Raw genomic sequence first — 27284 nt, forward strand, 5'->3', positions numbered from 1 at the left:
CTGAATGCAGAGGCATAAGTGGAGTTTGCGACAGTTCCTTTATACAGTGTCAGGTCAATAACTGATTAATTGAAATATGCCTCTGATTTGTTTGAGCTTAGAAGGAGCTTCTTGTCTTCCTTTGGGCTGTTCCCTTTCAGGGGTCGCCACAGCGAATCGTGTGCCTCCATCTAACCCTGTCCTCTGCATCTTCTTCTCTCACACCAACTAACTTCATGTCCTCTCTCACTACATTCATAAATCTCCTCTTTGGTCTTCCTTTACACCTCCTGCCTGGCAGCTCAAGCCTCAGCATCCTTCGACCGATATATTCACAGTTTCTCCTCTGAACATGTCCAAACCACCTCAATCTGTCCTCTCTGACTTTATCTCCGAAACATCTAACATGAGCTGTCCCTCTGATGTCCTCATTCCTGATCCTGTCCATCCTCATCTCTCCCAAAGAGAACCTCAACATCTTAAGCTCTGCTACCTCCAGCTCTGCCTCCTGTCTTTTCTTCAGTGCCACTGTCTCTAAGCCGAACAGCATCTCTGGTCTCACTACTGTCTTGAACAACTTTACTTTCATTACTGCTGATACTCTTTTATCACACAACACACCTGACACTTTTCTCCACCCGTTCCAACCTGCTTGCACTCGCCTCTTTACCTCTTTTCCACTCTCTCGGTTGCTTTGAACCGTTGACCCTAAGTAATTAAAGTCCTTCACCTTCTTCACCTCTGCTCCCTGTAACTTCATTGTTACACTTGGGTCCCTCTCATTGAGACTCATGTATTCTGTCTTACTGTGGCTAAGCTTCATTCCTCTGATTTCCAGAGCAGACCTCCATCTCTCTAGATTTTCCTCCACTTGCTCCCTGCTCTCACTACACATCACAATGTCATCTGCAAACATCATAGTCCATGGAGATTCCTGTCTAACCTCATTTGTCAGCCTGTCCATCACCAGAGCAAACAAGAAGGGGCTTAGAGCTGATCCTTGATGCAGACCCACTTCCCCCTCAACTCCTCTGTCACACCTACAGCACACCTCACCACGGTCTTACAGCTCTCATACATGTCCTGCACCACTCTAACATACATCTCTGCCGCTCCAGACTCATACAATACCAAAGCACAGAGGAGCTGAGATTAAAATGTGTAAAAATTAATTGATTAGATGTTTAACCAAGTGATTGTGGGCGACTGTGGCGCAGGAAGGTAGAGCGGTTGTCCACCTCACAGTTGTTTGTTCAATCCCTACCTCCTCTGGTTACATGTCGAAGTGTCCGTGAGCAAGACACTGAACCCCAACTTAGTTGCTCCCTGTCAGTGTTGGCCAGCTCCATAGCAGCTCCCCCATCGGTGTGTGTGTGTGTGAGATTGTGAGTGTGGATGGGTGAATAAGAAGCAGGGTAAAGTGCTTTGAGTGCCAATAGGTAGAAAAGCGCTATATAAGTGCAGACCATTTACCATGTTAAAAAGGCAGTATTATAAAAGATATATTTGTTCTATTGATTTAACAGAACCAGGATCATGTTTTGAGCTTTTATATGAGATGATGTGTGTTTTTTGTATTGGTCATGAAAAATGTCTGTTGAAGTGTAATTAAAGGTTGGGGTGGTTTCATGTTTACATATTGCAATATCAAAGATGTATTCAATATATACAAAAACATAAGTTCCAAAATTACCATTGCAACAAGAATGAGTTTAAGTTTAAAAATATCGCATTATTATTTGTACTATTTGTTTGTATGTGATAGTTTGCTTGAAATACAGCTTAATATTGGAGTTTATTATATTGTTAACATGAACCCACTTGTAAATATTACTGATAAAATGACATTCAAACGGTAAATTCGCGTGCCAGTCTAGTTCGGACTAGTTGACAGGAGTGCGGCGGATGGATTTACATTGCTCATTAAGTTCCGAAACCGGCGGAGTGATCTGTAGTTGTAAAGGTCTTGACTGGTGAGAAACACTTCGAGGATCGATAACTAACCAGGTTCTGTGTGAATTCATGACTGCAAAACTAGGCAGCTACCTGGCTTCTTAACTTTCATGAGCCAGTATCACAGTCAAGCGATCCGAAACAATCTGGATAATGGAGAGAAAAAGGTGGGACTTGTTGAGAGATGTTAAAATGAAAGTTTATTTTATTTTTTTTTTTTGCAGGAAACGCACACATGCATACGTACGCTGTGCATTTGTCAAACAGTCAGCCAATGAAAAGTCATTATGCATTTACCTTTTAGTTACTGTAGCTAAATGTGGAATTCATGGTGTTTTAGGTTTACTATTTTAGAAAACTCGCAAGCTAAAGAGCATTAATTTTTTCGCCGATTGTTTGTTCGTTGACGCTCCCGGTGCTGCTAGCTTGATTAGCTAGCCAAGTTTCATTGTTTACACATGCATGACTTGAGGTGCGTTGGCCCCGGCGAAGACCGCTGGTGGTAAAGCGCGACGTAAAAGTTCCAGATATCATACAGTGGCCTTAGTAAACTTGTGAATTGACATTTTGTAGCTGAACAGAAATTCATATACCCGCGAGTCTGTTAAAATAGTTTACTCTGAGCACGTGTAACGTTACGCATAAAGACGCAGCGAGTGTGTTGTGTCGTTACAACCCACCTGTAACTTAGCGTTTAATAAAAATACCCCAACCACTATCCGCACAGGTGTGTGTGAGACTGATCACATGCCTGGATATCATGCCTGTTACAATGTCTTGCATTTGACTAACTTGTGAACCGATGTTTACGTTTTTAGCTGTTTCTCATGGGTTGTTTTTGAACTCGGAGCATTTTGCGTTGTGCCTTAGATTGTCTAGTCTAACTGTGCAGTAATCAAACTCTAGTCTTCCAGATTACTCTGTAGCAAGCTACATGCAAATCAATAACTCTTGATGGTATGTCTTCTGAGTTGTCTTTTTGTAAGGCATAGCAAACATCCCTAATGCTGAGTTTAAATACCACACTGACACAAGCTAAGTCCAAGGTAGTTCTCACCTACACCACTATTCTCATTTCATTGATTGGACTCCTGGTTTGCTATCACTGGGCTCTAGTTGACATTTAGGGACCTCCTATGCTTAGTATTACTTTCCGCCATCCCTTTGTATGTTTAAAGGGTGTGTTCAATAAAGACGTGAAATATCAAGATTGTTTGTTTTATCAGCTTAGAAAAGAGTTTCCTGGTATTTGACACTTTTGATCCAATCGCATTTCATTACCAATGTAAGCTGTAACCCAAGAAAACTATACCCAACTTAGTTTTCGTGAATGGACAGCCCTGAATGGGTTCAATCTTTTGGAATAATAAGCATTGGGGCTATGATTGTTTTAATTCGGCCTTTCTTTAGTGATGGTAAATGGGCATTTATTAACTTATTAAGCCCTTAACAGTGTTGCTTCTCATTCACCCATTTACACACGCACTCACACACTGACGTCGGCGGCCATTGGTGTGTGAGTGCATCGGTTCAAGGTGCTCACCTGACTTGAAGTTCAGTGTCTTGCTCAAGGAAAATTTGATTCGTAGCTAGGAGGGAAATGGGATTCGAACCACTGGCCCTGTGGTCTGTGGACGACTACTTTACCAACTGAGCTACAACTGCCCCCTAGTAATCAGTTGATTATTTTTCTGATTTTGTTCTTCTAGTGTACCTGTTAGGCATATTCTCAACAGGCCCCAGATAGTTCGTGGTCTGAGCAGAAATCTTCACACAGATGTGAATACCAGCCACTCCAGGGGTGAACGATTACTCCCGACCAAAGTGCAGGTCAACAGGCACAAGCATCTCTACAACACCAGCCATCAAGTCAAGGTGAGAAGTTTGGGTTTGCTATTTGTGAGGCATAAGTGACTGGTTAGTGCTACCTAACGGGGAAAAATACAAAAGCAAAGTAGATTTCACAAGTAACACTTTCAGGCATTTGTGGATAAAAGTTTTTCTCTTTTGCAGATCCATGCAACATTGATCACCCCTTACCCTTTTATTGTTCATCATCATTCAATCACAGTGGTTAATTAGGCCTTTTGACAATAACCAAAAGAGTGAAAGTGTTGTTAATGTTGAAATTAAGCGAAATGAACAGTGGAAGCACCATTGGCAGTAATTAAAACCTTGTGTGTTTGTTGATAGCTCTGTGTTAGCTTTGTTCATCTATATCATCTAGAGATGTTTTGCATCTATGTATGCATATTTTATAGTTTCACACAAAATGTGGTGTACTGTGTGACAAAGAAGAAGGGCTTTTACCCCATCTAAGTTCCTACTTTTTAATCAAATTAAAAATGTATCTTAATTACACAATTTAAGGCTTTTTGGCTTAAGGAGAGACTTCTTCTTTACTATTATTGGTTCACTTCAGCTTCAGCTTCTCCGTGAGTTCAGGGTTGCCACAGCAGATCATTGTCTACATGTTGATTTGGCACAGTTTTTACGGCGGATGCTCTGACGCAACCTTCCCCAATTTCTACCGGGCTTGGACCGGCACTACACAGCTGGGGAGGGGAATGGGCTGTTCAGTGTCTTGCTATATGCCAGGGATCGAACCATTGACCCTGTGGTCCATGGACGATTGCATTTACTAACTGAGTTACAGCTGCCCCTTATTATAATGGTTCACTGTAATGTTTAAATTGTCCCTTCACGCTTTGCTACTGTTTATAGCAAGTAACCTTTAGTCTAAAATGTATTTTATTATGATAGAAAACTGGTAAAAAAACAAAACAATGTTGTTTCTTTTAAAGGCCAAACTCGATTTAAATACAACACTACCTGTGCGACAGACAGCATCCATCTTCAAACAACCGGTGACCAAGGTAACAAACCATCCCAACAACAAGGTAAAGACAGACCCACAGAAGGCTGTTGACCAACCAAAACAAGTAAGTGAGAGAGTATGGTAGATACACATTTTAATTCTTGCTAGCAGCATTTTCCAACTTTTTCATTGCTATTAATTCTCTAAAAAAATAAATGAGTCAGAGGCAATTGTTTTACCCACAAGCTGTTATTCATTTAAGTCTTTTCTGTAGTTTGGTAATGATGCATATAAATAGATTGGGTCATGTTGTGCTAAGAGGATCTTCTTTATTTGTTTTGCTTCAGCTGTTCTGGGAGAAGAAGTTGAGTGGCTTAAATGCATTTGATATTGCAGAGGAGCTCATGAAAACCATGGAACTTCCTAAAGGGTTGCAAGGTGAGGTCAACCTGACAACATAGGTACCATATATAATTTAAAGTACAGTTTTCTATAAGTTTTAGCTGTGCCCCCCCTTTTTTTTACTTCCAATAGGTGTGGGGCCTTCCTGTTCAGATAAAACATTGCTATCTGCAATCGCCAGTGCCCTGCACACCAGCCCGGCACCGGTCACTGGACAGCTCACCACTGCTGTGGAGAAAAATCCTGGAGTCTGGCTCAACACCACACAGCCTCTTTGTAAGGCCTTTGTAGTGACTGATGATGACATTAGGTAAGATAATCACACACGCATAAAACAGTTTAATTCACAGCATGAATACATTGGGGAAAACCCAACCAGATCTGTCACTGGTTGCTTCCCTTTGAGCAGACTTTTTTGTAGAGTTCATGTTTAGATTGGCTATTCAGGATGATGGGAATCAAGTATAGTGTAAAAGTGCAGTTTTTTTTGACATGTGTGCCCATTAACATGGCAGTTCAGGATGTTAGGCCTATAATGTTATTAAACTAGTATAAACATTGTTGTTGGTGTTATTTATACAATGCACACATGTCCTGGGAAGACAACAAGCTTAAAATGTGTTGAAATCAACTTAAATAGCTACCAAGTTATTTATGTTACAGCTCCTTCTGATGATTTTTTTTATTTCTAGTATGACAGTTGTATTGTAAAGAACACATAATACTTCGTGTTCAGAAGTAAGGTTTGCGTTTCACTCTTCTCTTTTATTGCAATGGCATCTGTTTTTCGATTTTATGTAATTAAATTACTACTTAATCCAGTGATTAAATGTGTCATTTTGACACTGATTGGGATATTTTTCTGGTTGTTTTTTTGTTTTGTTTTTAATTCACTGCTATGATGAGGGGTTACAAAGCCTTAGTTACTCTAACATTGTTTTGTTCACAACTGAATAATCTGTGCATAGTTTGACTAAATGATTGCAACAGATTCTGACATGTCACGCAAGTTTACTGTATTGATGCTGCCAGTTTATAGTTTGCAACGCATAGGGCTTTGGTGGCCATCAAATGATCTATGAATATCTTAAACAGCTATATACATGTCCTGCATATTTTCCTGTGTGAAGGGAGTTATTTTCACCTGCTGAGGCAATAGACTTTGGTTATTAATGCTACATTCATCTTTTGCTCTTTTGTGTGTCATCCAGGAAGCAGGAGGACTTAGTGCAGAATGTAAGGAGGCGGCTTGAGGAAGCCCTTATGGCTGACATGTTGGCTCATATAGAGGACACTGCTGCAGACGCAGCAGCTGACAAAGTAGAAGAGAAGGTTGAGCAGGTGGACAAGGAGGAATTATAGCCAAGGTACCCAGTATTGGTGAATTTTTCTCATGCTTTTCATTGCTCTATCCATTCTACCTTTTGATTATTTTACACTGTTATCCACTTCCATACAGCACCTGACATGTGCCCTTTTATCATGCTTCCCACAGGTTTGTTTGATATGAAGGTTGCTGGTTGTTTCTTTTCATTTTCAAATAATTGGATCCATGAAGATTTTTTAATGCACTTAAAACTGAAAAAGACCCTAAATGCAGACATGCAGACATTCTGCACATATTGTTAACCTAAATAAAGACTTTTTTTTTTTTTAATGTGACAGTTTAATCCTCAAAATGTTTTTAATCTGTTCATTTGTACCTCTGCCAGTGAATGGCAGTTGTGGATGGTGCTCTTTACACTGCAGTGTTACTTGTCAACAGCTGTTCAAGCTCAGTTAAAAACTCAAACCTGGTGTATGTGAATGAAAGAAGTCTGTGTTATATTGTATTTCGTTGAAAACCTTTTTAAAGTGTGTTTCTTTGTACCTCTTCTAAACAAACATGATGCTTTTTTTTATGTTTTACTCTTTCACTGTATGTAGTGTGTTATAGCAATATGTTTACATGCACACATCATTTGTGTGTCAAACATTATTAAAGGTTTTATAGTTCACACCAATCTAAATTTACACGATTTCAGTCTTTTTTTTTTGTCAGTATTTTTTCCAGCTTATATTTGAGTTGAGATAGTAAAGTGTAAAAGATAATATTGCACCTCATACTGATGTACTGTACAATATTCATTGTTACTGTACCTCTCAAATAAATGCAGCTCTTTCATGATTGGTGCACAATGTGCCTTTTTTGGGTTGTTAACGTTCTTGCACTTTTTTTTAGAATTAATAGAACAATGCCTATATGCATTTGTGGTAATGGCTGTGATGAGATCCCTTCCAAAGATCATTCATTGTCTTAGACCTGGGAGAAATCAACATTTATCATTCATTCAAAGTCAAAATAAGGCTTTCTGTGCACCACAGCTAAGCAGAGTAACACAAAGGAGAATGTTTCTGCAGCAACTATGGTTAGAACGGACATAAAGGTGTTTGATTATTGTTTTAGGTATTAAGGAATTTAAAAAAGTGTTTAGGTAAACCTAAGACACATTATATTAAATGGTGTTTTGAATATTTACTTACTATTTGCAAGCAGTTAAATAGACGTATTGCCCTTCCCCTTTCTTTTCATATTTTCATTCAAGAAATCACAAATTCATGGGTATCATCTTGTGCTGTTGTTGGACACCCCCCCCCAGAACAGCTCATTGGTAGCCATGATGAACACACTCATCCATGACCACGTTTTATTAAAAGCATGTATGGATGCGGTCAGGATGCAACAGCGAACTTAAAAGGGAAAATAAAACAGTGCCATGCAGACTGGCAGACACAATAGCAGTGACAGCAGAAATGGCTTTGCACTGATGGGGATGCTCTCCCCTTGCTTGCTGCATGTGGCCTTTGAACCCATTGTTGTGTCGCGGGTGACGTCAGTGCCGTGTGCGGGAGACGGAGCGGCGTGCGCCTGGCGAGACAAAGGCGGCGGACCGACCGGGGTCAGGCAGCAGCACAGAGCTGAGAACCACTGGTTTCTTTAACTAAAAGGTGACTGCTAACCTTAGATTCAAGCTGTCATCTCCCTGACGATACGCATCATGAGGAGCCAGTAGCACTTTAGGATTATACTTTGACTCTCCGGGCAGAGAAAGAAACAACACTGTCCCTGTTCGCGTTTTTAAACGTTTTTCTCCTACGCCCCCCATTTAGCGTGCTAGTAAGCTAACCCGCTAGCACAGTACTGGTCTCCTCCTCCTCCTCCTTCTGGCTGCTTCTCATCTTTCCCTCAAGAGCTGGGCGACAAGTGAAGAGAGGCGCTCGTCGACAAAGCCGAGATAAAGTAAGTTCGTGAGATTTCTGCTCTTGTTTAATTTTAAAAACAGACACGACTTCCTTTGAGACTGAAAACAAGTTCGACTGTCAGATCGGCTAACCTGCTAGCTGTGTTGCTCCCAAACAAAGGGGTCGACAACGTGACTGGGTGCCGACTCTGTGTGGAGCTAGCCTGTTAGCTCAGCTGTGGAAGCTAACAACAGCTAATATCCCATTTTTTTATCCGCTTTTTTTAAAAAAAAATCTGTGTATGTTAGAGTGACAGGAGTTAGTGCCCTAAAGGCTGCTCATATCTGAACAGGCAAATATTAGTTCCCTTGTGTTAAAGTGGACATGCTGTATTCTTACAAAACAAGCAGCCTGGATGGTTTCAGTTGTCAGACAAGAGGCAACATCAGACAAAGCAAGGCGCCCAAATCAACACTGTTATTGTGTACTTTTTATGAATGATCTGCTGCTCCAAAGCTCTCGGCTTCAGCCTTGGTGTGTGTGTGTGTGTGTTAATGGTAAACAAACAAAAACATCTTTGTTTAATTTTTTTATTTCAGAAGTGGGTGAGATCACTCCCAAAAAACAGGCATCCGTGATCTGATGTGAGATTCACGGAGAGACTATGCCTAGCCCTTTATTCCACCCCGAGATTATGGACCACGACGTGGTGATCAGCAGCCAGCACAACGGGGTCGGTCTGCCCCGAGATACAGACCAGGAGTCCCGGGATGAGGACCACCAAGAGGTTCTTCGCTTCGCTTTAGACCAGCTGTCACTCATGGCTATGGAAAAGGTGGACTGTGGGGGTGGCGGAGGCAGCGGTCTTGTCGACAGTCTGGATGTTACCCAGGGTCCGGGCTCTGAGACTTGCAACGGTGTGGGTGGAGGGGGCTACGTGGATCTACAGATGCTGGAACACCCCAGCGGGTCACGGGATTCGCCGACATCCTGCTCTCCTTCCCCGGAGTACTACGGCTCTGGCGGGTACCACATGGCCGGCTCGCACTCCATGCTCCACGGGGAACAAAGCTCCGTCCTGTGCAGCAGGAAAAGAAGTGTCAATATGACTGAATGTGTGCCTGTGCCCAGTTCTGAACATGTGGCCGAAATAGTGGGGAGACAAGGTAAGTGTGATGTGGCTCTGAGTGGATGCTTTGTTGTTTGTGTTTATGGAGAGCCTGATCAGGCAGCATGCAGCCTGGTTGTTCTTTGTTTGGGTGACTGCCTGGTGAGAGGAGGGTCTCTCAACTTTTACAGTAGGTTGGTTCCCCTGGCTCGTCTGCAGCCTCCGTGTGCGTTTTTGATGTCCCCACAATGCTGATAGTCCATTAAAATGTTGTACGTGCTGTGTTTACATGCCCATTTTAACTGCATTTAGACAATGCCTTGACAAGAGTGTGGTTGATGAGTAGGAGGTAGAGGGAGGGGGAGGGGTGGGACAGGGTCAGACAAAGCGGCAGATTGTCGAGAGTCTGGACATGTCTAGCAGCCTGCACCAAACAAAGAACACGCCAACATATGCTCATTTTTTTATGACATATATTTCATGTGGCGGATTCCATTACTAGACCCATAAGCATAACCCACTCGATTGTATGTGGTAGATCATTGTTGTCTCAGCTGAGCAGATTTAGGCAGAAACGGGGTAGCAGACGCACAAACACGGGACTGGGCGGTGTTACGCCCTGCACCCAGCGCTTGTCTGCCGATGCTGCTGCTCACGTATGAACCGCTACGCTTATACATTTAATTGCTGTTTTTGGTCAACATCGGTCGAGCACTGTAAGTAGGCTCATGTTGTGGCTTCGGTTTGCCCGTCGCAGTCGCGGTGGCGTTACGGCATTGTTCTCTTTGTTTGAAAAAGCCATGCTTTCTGCTTCCCAGAATGACATCACACACTGCGCGCCCTATTGGTCGCCGGGACCGACGCGTCCATATTTAAAGACACAGAGCACAGGCGGTGCTGCTGGAGCAACATGAGTTGACACAAGCAGTGCAGCAGCCATCGACACTTTTAGGCAGCCAGGGTCTCCATGAAAAATTTGCGCAGATGCAGCTTTTGCTTTCCCCTGTTTGTTTACAACTGAAAACAGTTGGTCGCTATATTAAATTTAAATTATCATTTTGACGTTTGTGTTCTTTGCTCAGCCGCATTGTGTATGATCAATGCAGCTGAACATGTTGGTTATTTATCTGTATATTCAGAAATGTTTGGGAGCGGTTTCCATTTAGCTACCATTTACTTTCTGGGTTATGTAACATAATTTCAATTATATGTACACTAAACAATCAAGGTTATGCAGCAGTCCTAACACATCTAAATGCAGAGTCACATTACTATATTACATTTCAACAGCAGGACAAACTATAGCCTCAAATCAAACAGTTGACATCTAAACATCTCTAAAATAGTTTGAACATAAACTGAACATTATTCATGAATGAGTACTTACAGGACTTGTGTTACACTGCATTAGCTGTAATAGGTGTACCTAAACATCCACCTTTTTTTTGTTTGTATGTCCCAGGCTGTAAGATCAAAGCCTTGCGTGCCAAAACCAACACCTACATAAAGACTCCAGTGAGGGGTGAGGATCCCGTGTTCATCGTGACAGGACGAAGGGAAGACGTGGAGATGGCCAAACGAGAAATTGTATCTGCAGCTGAACATTTCTCTATGATCCGAGCATCCCGCTGCAAAGCTGGAGGACCAGGAGGAAGTGGCTCTCTTCCTGGACCACCACACCTACCTGGACAGACCACAATACAGGTACATGCTTAGTTGTTGTGCTGTATTGTTTGTGTTGTAACAAAGCAATTGTTGAATATTGTTTATTAAACATTAAAATATTTCTGTCATTATTGATCCAGGTGAGAGTGCCCTACAGAGTTGTTGGTTTAGTTGTTGGACCAAAAGGAGCAACTATCAAACGCATCCAGCAGCAGACTCACACCTACATTGTTACACCCAGTCGAGAGAAAGACCCAGTATTTGAGGTGACTGGGATGCCAGAAAACGTGGATCGAGCGAGGGAGGAGATCGAGACCCACATAACTCTGCGAACTGGAACCTTTGTCGACCTGCAGGGAGATAATGACTTCCACACTAATGGCACCGATGTGAGTCTGGAGGGCCTGGGCTCTCTGAGTGGAGGGCTCGGGGGATCTCTGTGGTCCAGGGCTAGCCACCATTCTGCTCCTCCTCCTCCTCCACCTTCTCCACCTCCTACTCTTCCCATGTCCATGCACCACTCCTCTAGCCGGAAGATGTCATCCTCAGTTTCCTACCACGCGCACAATGGCGGGATGAGCTCAGACAGCTTCAACACCAACCGCAAGGCCACCGAGGGAGGCAGCCCCACTAGCCCATTTAGCACAGGCTCTAGCAGTGCTGGAGCCGGTTTCACCTTTGGGGGGGACTCCACCCCAGGGCTGGCATCCTCAGATGAACTGGGCTTTGAGTTCAGTGCTTCCAACATCTGGGCGCCTTTCATCAACGGTGGAACAGGCAATAAAACGGCCGGCTCCTCTCAGCAGCAGCCTCTACGTCGCAACAGCAGCGGCCTCAGTGGTGGTGCCATCACTCCACGGTTGTCTCCAACTTTGCCTCAGGACACGGGCCCCCTGGACCACCCACTGGCCCGACGTGCACAGAGCGACCCCCTCAGCACTCTCTCCTGGCTACAGTCCAGCAGCACAGGAAGCGGCTCCTTCTCCGGAGCGTCAAGCTCCAGCTCTGGTGGCTCATCGACCGGTTACTCCTCCTGCTCTGCCTCCTCCCTCCCTGGCGGCTCTCCCACCGACTCAGAAGGAGGGAGCAGCGGTGTGGGCCTCAGCTCTGGGATCCTGAGCCGGCTGAAAGGTGGCCCCGGGGTTGCAGGTCTGGTTGGCGTTAGCCCAGGGGCCAACAGGGACTGCTTTGTGTGTTTTGAGAGTGAGGTGACAGCAGCTCTGGTGCCTTGTGGCCACAACCTTTTCTGCATGGAGTGCGCCGGGCAAATCTGCCAGTCAGCTGAGCCAGAGTGCCCTGTCTGCCACACCCCCACAACACAGTGCATTCGCATCTTCTCCTAATGGTCCAGGCAGGGGGGTAGGGTCGAGGGAAAAATATAAGGAGGGCGCAGGAAGAAGTTTGTAGTGGGGCACCAGCTGTGGAAAAGGCGATGAAAGGATTCACACTAATAACCTACACACATGATGGACCATAATAAATGCATTAATAGAAATGATGATGATGATGATACTTTACGGATGTTCATTTATTGCTGATAACTTTCAAGATTAATAATAATAATAATAATAATAATAATGACAATGACTTACTTAGAGCGATGAAACTAGTCTGCAGACAGTTGTGGCTCAGACTGTGTATTTCGGTGGTGAACTTATGGAAGGAAACTAGTGTCTTATCTCTCTTCAGGCCTTCATTTTGACCTGCAGCATCCTGCACCGCTAGCCGCTGGTCTGTCTCAACATTTCTTCATTCTGGCTTCTTCAGATCTCTGCCTGCTTTCTTTGTCACAGCCTTTCCTTTTTGACAATTTTGTACTTAACAGATATTTTTCGATGAAGCTGTCTACGAGGCCTGCACTTTTCTACTCCTTATTTTATTGTTCCTGACAGGACGCAAACTGTTTCAACAGACCCCTTGCTTTCTCTTCTGCGCTCACTCATGCTGTTGTTTGGGACACAAAGCGACAGGATTGCTATTTTTCTGTAAGCTTGGACTTTTTTAAAGGTCGGCATGTAGTCAGGCACCTAACAGAACAATACACCCAAAGGACCTCCTTAAGGATGAATTCCTCTTTGTTGTTGCCACACAAAAATTAGCCATCCGTAATGCCAAATGAATGCTATTAATAGACCTTTCATAATTCTTCAAAATCAATAACTGTTAAGTTAAGAGTCTGGTCCACATGTTCAATGTGGCTACTACGTCGGCTATCCTTCAATAAGGGAGAAACGCATTTAGTGATACTGAAGGAATGTGTCTGAGGTCTGTGCATTTGGGCTGCCTGACAATCCCTTTACATCTTTTTGTGTGTGTGTGTGTGTGTGTGTGTGTGTGTGTGCGCGCGTGCGCACTTGTGTGCGTGAGAGAGTGTAAAACCGTGCTTGTGCTGTTGTCCACATTGGCATCGTGACTGCAAGGTCCGGTTTCTGTCCTGCTGCCCTCCTCCTCTCTCTACTCTGTCTTACGGAAGGCTTCTGTCCTTCTGCACCAGGACTTTTCCCTTGCACATCCTTTGTCTGTTACTTGTAGGTCGGCTCATTTAGTGTTTTCTATTAGTTTTAGACTGTTGACTGTCAAGTGTTTGGTTACCAGACATATTTTGAACCCTAGGATAAGATGGGGCTTTTCTGATATCAAACATGAATGTCTTGTCTAATAAGGAGAGATGGCTGCCACATGAAACCATAACAAGGGGCTTGATTGAACCATTTTATTTAATGCACTGTAACTCCCGCCCCTCTAAAAAGTAAAAAAAATAAAAAAAAAAAAAGTAAAAAAGAAACAAACAGCTCTTACTGTTTTTAAGTTTTGGTCTTCCACCCCACTTTCACAGCAAAGCTGTATGGCACTCTGTCACATGACACACCATTGTACCCATATAGCACTGTACTCCCAGTCAAATGTAGTGCACTATATGGTTAGTTGTTTAAGATTTATCCAGTGTTTCATTACATTACTCTCAGTCAGGCGGTTGGATCCTGTTTTACGTTAGTGTTTTGTTTTTTTTTGTTCGTTTTTTTTAAAGAATCTGCAGTAACTGCCTCCTATAGTGTTAATACTGCTTGTGTGCTTTGGGCGAAGGTGGTATGATGGTACGCAGTTGCTGTTTTGAATACAACATGGAATCAGCTCATAGAATGGGACAAGCCATGATAACTGAGTTAAAACGACACAAACCTAATTCTCAAGGGCTTCCTCTGACCTCACAGACACATGATCACATTTATCAGGCTCACACAGTAGAAAAGAATCAACTTCTCCTTTACGGCAGCTAGTAGCTAGGTCATCCAGGGCTTCCAGACACTCTTTGTGTACAAATCCCAGCAGCTGCAGAATGTTTTGCTTGTTTTTAACTATTTTGTTAATTGTCCTCACACAGTCATCACATTCAGATGCTGTTAAGAGAGGGTTGGGCGCTGCAGTCGCATGGTGTCCTTCTCCCTGGACATATTCACAGATCAGGAGTCATGAGGTTTTATCATTAAGGAGGAAAGTGTAACTCTACCTAAGTAAATAAATAATTGGTGGAAAATTGCTGCTGTGCTTTGGTGCTCCGGCCAGTAAAAACTTATTTGCTGTCTGTCTCTGGTTACGAAGGCAGTAGGAATCTAATAAGCAGCTGTCCTGGTTGAGCTCAGCAGTGCACTGATTTGTGTCCACACTTTTAGGAAAAATGTTCCCAGGAGCTGAACTGGTAGTCTGTATGAAGATTATCTCATGGTGCTTTGGTGCGACTCCCTACTGAAACATGGTGACATATAAACCAAGGTGGGAGTGGGAGGCCGTGTGGTTCTCAGACTAATCTTCTGCAGTGCACTGCAGACCTGACAACCCTGTTCTCATTCTCTGACAACCCATCCCCTCGTTTTGCTGTGATGTCAAAGCGTCGCATTTCGTCTCTTAGTCGTCCACACTCAGAACAGATGCAGGACTGGGAAAGTGTCTGAAGACATATTCGTGAAGCCCTTCTTCAAAGTGTCCAAGTTGACGTGTTAAAGAAATAAAATGTGTTTGCCAGATGTGTGTAATGTCAATTTTGGCGTTGCACTATGATGTTTCTGGCAAATGAGAGAACGTTAGGGTTAAATGTACAGTAGTTTAACTGTTAAAAAGGTACCTTCTTTTTAGATTGACTGCTGATTTTTGTTTAATTTGCCAGACTTCCCCCTTCCCCCATTTCCTTTCTAAAGGTTTGAAAACAGGGTTTCCTGAGGCTTGCAAGCCAGTGACCTCTGACCTTTTTTGTGATTAGAGGGGGGATGCGAAGAGAGCGATGCCAATAAGGGGTGACAGACTCCCCTCAAGCCTCTGCTCTCCTATTTTTGCTTTAATTCTCTTTGTATGCAGAACCAAAATGTAAAATGTCGGCAAACTAGGTTTCAGGCCTGACCTTTGTGTAAATACCCGGAATACAATCATTGGGATCTTGATTTCAAAAGCAAAATGACTTAATTGAAGTGTAGTTTCTAAAGAACATGTATCATTATTTGTAAGTTAACCATTTGCATGTCTTTAAGCCACCTGGCATTAGCTAATAATTTTTAAAATTACAAAAACTTTTTACACATTTTATTTTTTACAATTTATTTGCTTACCTAAATATCCCAGACAATAATGTGATCCTTTTATTACGTCAAATTTATTTTTATTTTCCATTTTTTTTTATTTTTATTTTTTCCTGTGTACTACATATAGGCAATTTATAACAAAATGAGAAAATTATTGAAGAAATTTTAAAATTGAAATATATTTTATTTGAAAGTTTATGGACCTTTTAACCGTGAGCCGGAGAAATTGTATAATCATATAATTTGAGCTGACTTGTCGGTTATGAGAAATGTATCAAGAGTTTTATTTTTTATGCTTCTTTAATAAAGTCTTGTTTTTTGGTTTCATTTTTTTACTGTAAAATAAGAAGTTGTGTCTGTCTTTATTTCTGCATTGCAGGTTATTTTTGTGCAGCAGCCCCTTCTCCACGTGGTGGCAGTAGAGTCATACCGGCTACAGAGCTGCAAAATGAACAATGTTGGGGTGTGATCAAAACAGCTCAGGCCTGTTTGTTTCTAAAAATCTGAGCGTCAAAAATGACGTTAACTTTGGAAAGGTGATATAATACTGTGGTGGGCCTTAGTGTGATCTCATAATATAAACTTAACTCAAAAGTAATGCTTAAAAAGATTGCCGATTTCTTTAGTTATGTTTTTCAGCGTCCCTTTATGGACAATGTACAAAGTAAGGCTTTTTTCAATAATTGAATGAAAGAGTTTAACTATGAATGTAAATTCTACTTCTTTTTGCTGTTGTGACAATTCATAAGCTTAAACATCTCAAAGAATTAGCCACCTGTATCAGCAACAATTAAGGCATTTTATCAGCAAATGTTCAAATATTTAGAGGCTCTTGCTTCTCAAATGTGGGAATGTATTGCTTTGCTTGGCCTATATCAATCTACATAATTGAGTGGGCTGGTTTTAAGGAATTTGAATTAGTCATCATAAACAAAATGTAATCACTGAGGTAAATATGATGTGGAATACACAGCATTAAATGTATTCGCTTATTCTTAGATTTGAACATGTGAGCCAGGATTAAGAAAAGACTACTAGCTGTTAACTGGACTAATATTTTATGCTTTAATTAGATTCCTGCATAAGGGCAGAATTCTTGATAAAAGTGAACCTAATGTGAGTTTCATATACCAGAAAAAGAATAATACAGTAAATGTTGAGGTTGTGACACATATGTCCTTTTAATAGGAAGCAGATCCCAGTTCCTCTTCATTCTCATTAAAGAACAATTAATAATGATAAGAAACAAATTAGAAACATCCTTAGTAGAAAATAATTCTCTCATGCGAGTTCTGTGTTCACACTACATTCGTATTGGTTACAGAAGACATATTCACAAACCTTTTTGAAAAAAGAAAAGTGTTCATTACAAAGCAGAAATAAAAAGTCAAGTAACATCAAAGAGACACGTGCTGCCACAATAAAGTTTCCTATCATGCAATTGTAAGTTGGTTCTATTCACAGGTGGGGCATCATTGGTCTCCACAGAGTTGTGTCGGCGTGCATGCATGCATTTATCATCTTACATGTGCCCTTTTGTGCTTGAGCAGAGATCAGTGTTTAAATGTTGGTAGGTGTGTGTGTGTATGTGTGTATATGTCATCAGGGTATATGTATGCAGTTGTATCTGTATGCGAACACAGATCAAGCAGAGCCCTGAACTTGGTGATCACAAGTTTTGTCTTGAGCCCTGGGATTCCTTCCACTCAACACATATTGAAAACAATTTAACATTATCACGTGGTAAATGTCCCAGAAATAGGGTGGGGGGGGGGAAAAGCTCCTTCAGAGGGCTAGTTCACCCAAAGATCAAGCATGATTGACATAATCCATTTATTGAAGTGAAATTCTGAGGCCTGAATGAAAGGCATTAGTTGGTGTCCCCACACTAGTTCCTTTGATTACAGACAGAAGGCTGTGCTGAGGATAAATAACATTCAGGACATTTGTTTTTGGTAGCATTCAACAGTATTCAGAAAAGACAACATTTGACATGCTAGCAGTGATGTCCAATGTATAGTAGTGACAGGAAAAACCTCCTGCAGCATTTACTCACCGTCACTGACATCATCAGTTTTCACAAGACAAGATGACCTGGACTCAGTGAGTTTTCGCTCACAGGTACAGTAGTTCATCAATGCACAGGACAAGACTAAAACTTGAACACGTTAAATGCTTTTAAATGCTTGGCGGTGACTCTGATGGCTTCTTTCTTTGAAAAAAATAAAAATAAACATGAGCTCTGATTTGTGCAAATTTGGTCTTACTAAAGGCAAATTGTTATTAAAGGACTTTCTGTTATCCACAATACGTGGTGTTTACATATGCAACAGTAATGGGGATTTTATGAGTCCATAAATGAAATATGCTCGTGATCTACACAAAAAAGAAAACATAACTATCCCATTCCTAGGATGTGGATATTGCATTTGGTGCTCCTCTAGTTATACTGACAGCGCATTCATTTTGGGTATGTAGATACAATATATTGCTCCTGTCTTAGAGCCCATTTTGCAGGTGTGACAATCAGCTTATATACACACTCACACACATTAACAATGCAACACAGCAGTGTTCACAGAGGGGTTGTTCGTCATAAAAAAACCACGAGACAAACCACTATTGCCTTAAAGAGATGGATTTAAATACATGTGCCAGCAATGAGGAGGAAAGCACTTCAAGAAGTGCGTCTTTTTAAGCTTCATCTGGATTTATGTCGAGTTCCTCCACAGCATCATTCGTGAAAAACTTTTTGAATCATAGCTCGTTCGCAGTGTGGTGGTGTTTCTATGGCAGAGCAGGTGGAACCTTTTGGTCGATCGACCAACAGAAACATGAACAGTATTTATTAGGGCATAATCTGACATCCCAGTCCACTGATCCTTTAGCCCTTTTTAGGAAATAACGTGCACCCTAGGGGTGTGGATGTGTTGGATGGCAGAGTATTGCTCCATTTGCTGTGATGTAGCAAGTTTTTGTACAATGTGGTAGCAGGTTTTGCCTCTATTACAAAAAACACATATCAGGTTCAGCATTGTGCCACTATCATTGTGTTAGTCAGCTCATATTTTGAAATCCTTATTGTATCAGGGTTATATGCACCATGCTCGCACACAAAAAATATTGTGGACACCAATCTTTTAAGTGGGAGGGACATGGTTGGACACAACAATTGAATCACAGTGTTCCTGGGGTCAACATGCAGGACGTTAGTACATTACAGGACAGACTAGCAGAGATGTTGCCCCTGGACACTGATCTAAGGTCAGTGTGGTGTTTGTTTTTTTGTATTTATCCTTCCTTAGATCTTTGGGCATAAGGGAGCTGATCTTAGATCTTAGAACTCCAGCTTACACAACACATCACAATGTGAGATGACTACAGTATGCAGAAGAAACAACGAGGGAGAATGACAGAATGGAAGAACAACACACTGTCAGGCAGGCAAGCAGACAGACAGATGGATAGACAGGGCATAGCTATAGGCAAGGAAGAAACAGAAGCAAAAGTGCAAAGTGGTCATTCTCAAACAATTCACATAATTTAGTTGTTCTGCGTTGCATTAATTCACATCTAAATGTACATCATATAAAAGGTGTTGTGTGCAATAGGAAAAAGTGGGTGACTGACAACTGGAGTGTTTGCTAATGTGAGGCTAAATCTAAACAGTTGAGTTGAACTCTTGACGTTTTCAAAATTAAATAGAATCTTTTATAAACATATTTATCGTTTGAATGAATAACATTGTAGAATGTATGCAGATATATGTAAAATAGAGCGTTTCCATGTGTGTGCTTGTGTATTGCACATGGTTGTCTATCTGTGTGTGTGAATAACATATGTGTGCATAATACTATGTTTATCGGAAAAGTCTCTGGTGTCCTGCTCCCTCAGCTGCGGCCCTCCTCGGCTGAGCGCTGGTCCGACTTGAGCTTTACAAATTCTTTTGCTACGTCGTCATTGTTACGCTGAGAGAGGATGCGCAGCACCGTCAAGCCCGTCTCATCCATGTGGATGCGTCCGCCCAGTGGCAGCCAACACGTGACGCTGCTCTTGTTGGCTATGTCTTTCACCTGCAGCAGGGCCATGCCCACGGTACGGTCCTCTCTGGCAAAGCAGTAGTCCTTCACACAAACCTGCAGCTCGTAGCTCTCTGGACCCACCTCAGTGCCCAGGGAGCTGGGAAAAAAAGAGCAGGCATTGATAGTTTTCATTTGGTGCAATTTTTTTCATTAAAAGCAATTAGAGTAGCAGATACTCACTACTGGAAGCTTTCATTGAACTTTGGCGACCAGGTGTTGTTCTTAGACTTAGTGGCAAACTTTCTCTTCTTGTCACTGAGATGAGGGCCAATGATGTAGACCTCCACGAAGGGCCTAAAACCCTGTGCCTTCCATTTAAGATCATTAGCAGCCACCACTGGAGGAAGAAAGTAGGTTATGTTCAACAAAGAAGAAAGCTAAGAGACAACAAGACAGCATCATTACAGAGAGAAACAATAGAGAATTGGGTCAGCAAAGCAGGGTGCTTCAATTTTTTTACCTTTGACACTGATCTTATGTTCTCCATTAGGCTGGGGTAAGATATCTACATTCATGACCACCTCACCGACTGCATCCACTCCTGATGCTGTAAAAACAGAGAGAGAGAGAGAAAGAGAGAGAGGGAGTGAGGGTGTGTGTTTGTCTATTTGTATTTAGCTAACTGCTTTTTGTGTAGCACAACTGAGATGCAGTATATGCCTTGAACAATTACGTTGTTTCAGCAGATTGGGAAATACATTAATGTAGAAACTAAACAGAAAAACCGGTTCTCCGTGATATTCAGATGAGCAGCACTTGGCTGGATAAAGCAACTTTAATACTAGTTTTACTGCTTTACTACTTTATTAGTGTAATGCAGTAATAACAGTAACGGTAAGTCATTCTTGACAAACTATTGACACTGAAGGAAAAAGGAGAAGAAATTGAAAGAACTGCAATGCAAGGTTTCAGTTTTAACATGCTTAATATTTAACTACACAGGAAAGTAAAAATAGAGATGAAAGACTTAAGAGCAGAGGCAAAGTAGAGGTCTAACATGCTCACTGTGTTGTCTGTGATGGTTTGATGATACAGTTATGTGAGATGTAGGTTTCTCTGCAGAACATGTAGATTTACCTTTCTCTGGTGGTGTGTCTTCATTTGCAGTGCACCTGATCCCTTTTCCTCCGTGGACTGAGAGGAGACAAAAAGACAGTGAAATATTTGAAGACATGTATTAGCTCAACGTGTAGAAGGCACAAATACAGCAGTTTGATATTGCTAGTTTAGGAGCAGGGCACAAACACCTGGACAACTGTGTAACTGTGTCCTGTTATTTACATGTTGTCATTTGGCAGATGGTTTATCCAAAGTAATGTACAAGTGAGGTACAAGGCCAGCATAAATCTAAGTCAAGGAGAAAATATTAAAGAAAGAAAAAATAAAAAAGAAGTGTTTCCATTTTATGAGAAACAAGTGTAAGAAAGAATAGATTTTTATTTGTATTTTTTAAAAAGTTAGATGCACAGGAGGTTGCAGCAGCTTTTTGAATATTGGGAGTGAGCCTGCTGTGCGTACAGAATCGAGACGGGATATAACTAGCGGCCACACAATGAGTTGGGTTGTATATTCAGATAAGTAGGGTCTGATCTAGGGTCTGATTTTGTAAAGGGCAAATCTGCATGCCCTAGAGACAGAGGAGATGTGGTCAGTAAAACTCAGTTGATCTTCGATGATGACTCCCAGATTTCTGGCAGACATAGTGGGGACAATCACTAAAGACCTAATGTTGATTCTGATGTTGTATTGAAGGTAAAGCTGGGATATATAGAACTTCTGTCTTGAAGACGTTTAGCTAATGTCAGACAGAAATACACGATTAGACAGTCATCCGGTGGAAAGGACAGGAAGAGCTACGTGGCGTCAGCATATGTATGAAAGCAATAGCCCTGCCAGTGGACGATAGCATCAATGGATGTAGTATAGATGGAAAAAAGAAGAGGAACAGGTGCCCTGTGCCACATGGGTGGAGGACCTGTGAGAGTTAGAAACCTGCCCCTGCAGGGATACCTCAAGGGTTCATGCAAAGCCAGGCCAGAACCTCTACAGGAAATACTCAAGTCAGCGAGTGACAGTAGGATGTGATGGTTCACTGTGCCAAAGTCTGCAGATAGATCCAGTTGGATTAAGACTGACCTGTGGCTTTTGCAGCGGGTAGAGATTCTACGACGGTCAGGAGTACTGTGTTTGTGGAGCAACAAGTTTTGAAGCTAGACTGGTTGACATCAATGAGGTTGTTCTGAGAGAGGAAATCTGAGAGTCGATCAAAGACCGCCCCTTCAAGGGTCTTGGCCAGTAATAGAAAAAGAGAGACAGCTCTGTAATTCTCAACAAGGTTGAAAGTAGGCGTCGTAAGCAGTAAAGTAATCTGGGCCTTCTTAAATTAGGTGGGGAGGGTGCCTGTTGTGAGAAATGTTTTAATGATTTGTGTACTGGTTGGGATTAGTGTGGGTGTAATTGCTTAAAGGAGAGTGGGGGGGGATGGGATCCAGAGAACAGGTGGTAGGATGGTTTCAGAGGAGGAGGACAGATGTGTCATCCTCGGTCAGAGTGGAAAATGAGGAGAGTGATGCGTTGTTAGATGAAGTGAGCAGGATTTCTGCCCCTGGAGGAGAGAAATGGAAGCTGATGGCAGCCACCTTATTAGAAAAAAAGCTGGCAAAGTTGTCAGCAGTGAGAAAGGGAGAGGTAGAGCAGAGGAGTGATTTGAAAGCAGAGAACAGCTTCCTGGTGTCAGTGGTGTTGCTAAGTTTGTCCTGGTTAGTTCAGTTTTTGCCTTGGTGACACTGTGAGAAAAAGACGCAAGTGAACTTTGATATTCAGCAAGAGCTGGTGGGGTCTTGGATTTACTCTTAGCCCTCCTGAGCATCTGGTCAGTGAGCCAGGGATTAGGAGCTGGGGGATGAGCAGGTGTGGAAGACAGGGGGCAGAGACTATCCAGACAGGTTGAAAGGGTGTTGCAGAAGCTGTCAGTGGCTGTATCTGTATAGAGGGTGAAGAGGACCTCTCGTGGGGGCAGGGTTGCAGAGACCAGGGAAGAAAACTGATCAAGATTAGGAGAAAGTTACAAGTTGGGTATGTGAAGGTCTAGTGAGAAAGATGGTGACCTGAAACAAAAGGTCATCCAATGGAACTTAAGTTATATAACATATGTTATATTAACATAACTTAAGTTATATAACTAAACACAAACAGTATTTTGGCATCTACTGGTTTTACTACTGTAACTATGTGAAGCAATGATTGAAACATTTTCTCCAAACACTGTAAGCAATATATGCTATTTAATCCCATAATCCCATAAACCATAGTAACAGTAATAAGCAGTGTTGCTCTTTAAATGTATTTTTGTGTAAATTGTCTGAATCTGCTGAATGTGTCTGTGTGTTGGCTGTTTGATGTCGTACCCTGGGCGTTCTGTGACAGAACAAACTTCCTGATGAGTTTGTCCGTTGCCTGGGTGTACAGAGACAAAGCATAGCGCAGAGACTGCAGGTCCGGACTCTTTTCCAAGAAGGTTTTTTTCAGGCCGACTCCACCAGCATGGAAGTATTGCTGTGTAATAGACATGACATGAGACACTTATTGTAGATTGGTGAGTGGTAAGCAGAGAGACAGAGGGTAGGACAGCAAAGAGGCTGTAAACCTGCACTAAGTTACACAAGACATGTAATTGCAGCAGTGTGTAGAGCATCACATCACGGATTAAGTTATTATGTTAACAATAACATATAAACAGCAAAATCATGTAGGTTGCAGCTGAGAAGTGCAGCCACTATTCCAGCATCAGCTATAGTCTCTTTATGTTAATTGTCAGCTCATATAATTTCACTTTTAGTTAAGTACACCAATATCTTTGTAACTCAGTCATTTGTTTTGCAGGGTAAGCGGAAACTCATTTTTTCCTCCTGTGTTTTACGAAAATATTGTATTTGTATGAATTGAGAGCACCAATTTTCCTGCAAGCTGTTCGATTTGTGTAACACACCTTAATAGTGTCCAGAGCCAGCTCTATCACTGCACACTGTTTAGGACTCAGGGCCTTGGCCTCCTCTCGCCCCATGTGCTCCTACAGCAGATTAAACAAAGGAGTCAGTATATACCACACACTACTAAAATATCTATATTTAGCTTAATTTAAGTGTTTTCCATTGTTGGTGTCTTCAATTAGCATCACCTTGAGTTTGGAGAGCTGGCCCAACTCTTTAGCAGCATTAAAGATCAGCTGGGTCCCCTGGTAAAGACAAACAAACAGGCCGGTGAATACAGTTTGCAAAGTGTGGTCTTCAAGAGATCAGCAGGTGATTATGTAAAGTGAGAAGTGAGTTCAGGAAGTTTAGTGAGGACAGACAACTTCAGATGAAGACTGAAGAAAAACTATTAATTCCTTTGCTCATGATGTAGACTGTTGTGAAAACTCTGTGAGTATATGAGTTAAAAAATGAAAGAAAGAAGTGCTGTTGTTGTACAGTCAGTCAGCTCTGCAAGGGCTCATAGGCAGGTGCTTCATCTTGTTTCACCATTTGACACTTTCTATTCATAGAGGAGAAAGAATAGTAAAACGTGAGAGAGGCAACAGAGAATGGTGTTAAGGCTCCTGTTAAAACTAGTGTATCGTCATGCTTACAGAGGCAGCACACACACACACATACTTACAATAACCTAAGAAAGGAAGGTCAGAACAGAGAATGGGATAATGGCAGGACAGACATGTCATTGTACAGTAATAAAAAATAAATACACACAGCAATGAATAGCAACAAAAACTCAGAAGCAGAGAAGAAGAAAAAGATGAAGGAAAGAGTAAAAGTAATTTTTCTAACTTACCGTCTGGTCAGTAAGTGTTGGGAGCACGATCGTTTTTTCCATTGTGTTCATCACCAGCTTCCACAGCTCTTTCAGCACTCTCTTCAGGACTGTCTTCTCGCAGATCTTAGCAAACAGCGACAAGCTGAAACACAAAAAACTTTTGAGCAAGTTTGTTCATAAATGTATAAACAACATAAGTAGCTTGAGGGGATCAGAATAAACTTTTTTCCTACAAATAATTATTTCATTTCACAAAATAGATAACATTGTTTTAGCAAAAGCAGGTTTACAACCAGCACATTTTTGTGATTGTTATCTTAAATATCTGATCCAACTGTACTCACTTGCTGTCCAGAAAGTCCATAATAGGCTGCAGGACATTGTCAGCCTCCTGAACCACGCTGCCATTTGCTGGAACAGTCTGTCCTTTGACTTGAGCTAGGATGTCCCCCATCTGCCTCACATTGTCCTCAATCTGAGGCTGGAAGCTACAACAACACACACACAGAGACACACACACACAAACAGTATGAAAACAGCAGCAGAAGAAAGTGGCTGATGTGGCTCTTAGTTCCAGGCCGAAACCAAACAAACACACCTGACTGCAAAGATGCGACTTAGGTCGTCCATGACATTGTTGAGTTTGTTCTGCAGCTCCTTGAGGAAGTCACTCGCCTCCACATTGAGCTGAAAGACAATGAATGGGATTTAATATAAGGGTCATTTCACGTTAGCACAACTTCCACATTAACAGCATGTATAGAAACCTACGTCTTTGCCTCCCATGGCCTCAAACATCTTCTCCAACTGAACTCTGAGCTGCTGAATATTATTGATGATGATACATGGCTGAGGGGAGAAAGAGAAAGATCATTATTCTGACACACACACACTTCTCTCTCCCTTTCCTCCATCTGCTCCAAGCCTTTTATTGAAATTAATCAAGGTTAGTCCTCCTCACTTTCTTTTATTGCTTCTTTGGCAAAAACACTCTTGGTGATGCACAGCAAGAGAAGCAGGAGATTTCAGTAATTACTGCTCCTCTGGGGGGTTCATGGTCTCTCTGGGAGTGTAGCCCAATTCTCCTCGAGGCTACACCCCATTCAACTAATTACACAGCCTTGATGCAGAGCTATTACACTGAAGAATGGTTTATCAGGCTGAATTTAATCAACCTGACCACATACACAAAAGGGAATACATACTAAAAAAGTCTTGATCAAGCTTAAATGAAACTATTAAAGCCATTATTCTACTAGATTTCAACTCACAAAGCTCAAAACACCTACCACTTTCTCCTTCTTGACATGGTTTGGAAAGTCCTTTGCTATAATGTCAGCGTAAGACAGCAGGACATTGCCGATAGTCTAAGAGACCGGAACAGGAACAAAAAGTGCATAAATTCAGTGAGAAATTAAACATAAATATATATTAGATTCCACAGACTGCTGAAGCAATGAGTCTCAGTGTGAGAGTGAGGAGGTAAAAGTCACCTTGGCGAATCTCTTCATGTAATTGCCAACGATTTGAGGGTCAGGACACTCCAGTTTGCGGATGATTTCGAAGCTCTGATTGAGCTGAGAGAACACATCCACCACTGAGCAGGAGAACAAAGCATGCTCTGATGTGACCTGAAACTGAAGAACGGGAAGAAAGAATGGGACCAGGGGGAAAAGAATGAGGAACTGTTTTGCGATGTTGATTCTGCAGCATCAGATCTTTGAAAGTAAAGCTGACCCTTCTCTAGCACACATGTGACTGACTCAAAATATTTGTGGAGCTATTCCGGTGAAAGCATTTGGTAAGAGCGAGGGAGGCGATCAGGAGGTTATGATGAGAACTAGGTCCCTCATTAGCAGTTCAGCAATTATCCCAGGAGTGAATAGTGTTATGGTATGCATCCGAGCCTGGGGACTGCTGTTTTGCTGACACAGGAGAGCAAACTCTGCCTCAAGCGACAGTAATTGGACCCAAAGGATCTCTGACATACGAGCTGAGAGAATCTTCAGCTGCTTTGTATCGACCTTATTGCTGCATGGATATGTAGGCATGAGCGAGACAGAGTGTGAGTAGCTGAGTGGTTTGTGTGTGTGTGTGTGTGTTTGTGTGTGTGTGTAGATCAATGTGTGCTGTAGCATCTGCTCTTTTCGGCAGTGTTTTTTTTCCTCCATTTGCCTTCGGTATCGAGTCATTATCGATTGCCTTGGGGCCTTCAGAATGCTCCTCTCAGCCTGGAATGTGCCAAGTCAGGACACAAAAATGTGAACTGCTTGAATTTGCATGAGAAGTGTATGAATACATTTTTGGAGCAGTGGAGAGGGGTAGCTGCAGGTAGGAGGTCGACTTTATGCTTTTATACTATGTTCTATTGCTTTCTCAGCAGGATTTGGTTTTTAAATTTTAGTCTTCAGAACTTTAGATTCACTTTGCTCCACAGATTTCTCCTAGATTCAAAGAAAGCTGGTGTTGATGGTTAAAGGTTTAACTTCCGTATCACATGTTCATCATCATGTTTTTGATAAATAAAGCCACAAAAACTGGAAATAGACTTAATGTTACTGCTCCCAATTGAGAATCAGTTTAATGCACAACCTTCAACAAAATAACATTTTAGTTTGTGTAAAGATTCAACAAATATGTCACTTATTATGGTTTCAAATCCTTGTGGGCAGATC

The 27284-nt window shown here is 42.0% G+C and overlaps 3 protein-coding genes across 3 annotated transcripts in view; 2 read left to right on the forward strand and 1 right to left on the reverse strand.

Annotated features, from left to right (window-relative positions):
• The first annotated feature begins 42 nt into the window (after positions 1 to 42).
• Positions 43 to 7319, forward strand: mbd3a (methyl-CpG binding domain protein 3a). The gene is made up of 7 exons (XM_067528721.1): positions 43 to 2099; positions 3642 to 3807; positions 4737 to 4874; positions 5098 to 5188; positions 5285 to 5462; positions 6364 to 6519; positions 6648 to 7319. Exons 1-6 carry the CDS (start codon positions 2086 to 2088, stop codon positions 6512 to 6514), a joined length of 738 nt encoding a protein of 245 aa, XP_067384822.1. The 5' UTR covers positions 43 to 2085; the 3' UTR covers positions 6515 to 6519; positions 6648 to 7319.
• A 636-nt stretch (positions 7320 to 7955) lies between these two features.
• Positions 7956 to 16067, forward strand: LOC137098880 (RNA-binding protein MEX3B). The gene is made up of 4 exons (XM_067475571.1): positions 7956 to 8432; positions 8974 to 9540; positions 10945 to 11186; positions 11288 to 16067. Exons 2-4 carry the CDS (start codon positions 9039 to 9041, stop codon positions 12488 to 12490), a joined length of 1947 nt encoding a protein of 648 aa, XP_067331672.1. The 5' UTR covers positions 7956 to 8432; positions 8974 to 9038; the 3' UTR covers positions 12491 to 16067.
• A 697-nt stretch (positions 16068 to 16764) lies between these two features.
• The window catches only part of LOC137098883 (protein unc-13 homolog A-like), a 30531-nt gene continuing 20011 nt past the window's right edge, over positions 16765 to 27284 (reverse strand). The window contains exons 30-42 of the mRNA XM_067475573.1: positions 26103 to 26246; positions 25899 to 25976; positions 25381 to 25458; positions 25208 to 25296; positions 24954 to 25097; positions 24628 to 24751; positions 23978 to 24034; positions 23789 to 23869; positions 23208 to 23355; positions 20878 to 20934; positions 20261 to 20347; positions 19981 to 20137; positions 16765 to 19897 (exon numbers count right to left, since the gene is read on the reverse strand). Of these exons, the coding sequence (XP_067331674.1) occupies positions 19609 to 19897; positions 19981 to 20137; positions 20261 to 20347; positions 20878 to 20934; positions 23208 to 23355; positions 23789 to 23869; positions 23978 to 24034; positions 24628 to 24751; positions 24954 to 25097; positions 25208 to 25296; positions 25381 to 25458; positions 25899 to 25976; positions 26103 to 26246 (1533 nt within the window). The 3' untranslated portion in view covers positions 16765 to 19608. The remainder of the gene's footprint in view (positions 19898 to 19980; positions 20138 to 20260; positions 20348 to 20877; positions 20935 to 23207; positions 23356 to 23788; positions 23870 to 23977; positions 24035 to 24627; positions 24752 to 24953; positions 25098 to 25207; positions 25297 to 25380; positions 25459 to 25898; positions 25977 to 26102; positions 26247 to 27284) is intronic.

Source organism: Channa argus, chromosome 14, assembly GCF_033026475.1.
Source record: "Channa argus isolate prfri chromosome 14, Channa argus male v1.0, whole genome shotgun sequence".
In the NCBI taxonomy this organism is placed as follows: domain Eukaryota; kingdom Metazoa; phylum Chordata; class Actinopteri; order Anabantiformes; family Channidae; genus Channa; species Channa argus.

Coding starts and splice junctions, on each gene's coding strand:
- mbd3a (XM_067528721.1), top strand. Junction 3,808..4,736: donor ACACCAGCCATCAAGTCAAG/GTGAGAAGTTTG, acceptor TTTCTTTTAAAG/GCCAAACTCGATTTAAATAC. Junction 5,463..6,363: donor GTGACTGATGATGACATTAG/GTAAGATAATCA, acceptor TGTGTCATCCAG/GAAGCAGGAGGACTTAGTGC.
- LOC137098880 (XM_067475571.1), top strand. CDS start 9,039: ATGCCTAGCCCTTTATTCCACCCCGAGATTATGGACCACGACGTGGTG. Junction 9,541..10,944: donor CGAAATAGTGGGGAGACAAG/GTAAGTGTGATG, acceptor TGTATGTCCCAG/GCTGTAAGATCAAAGCCTTG. Junction 11,187..11,287: donor CTGGACAGACCACAATACAG/GTACATGCTTAG, acceptor TTATTGATCCAG/GTGAGAGTGCCCTACAGAGT.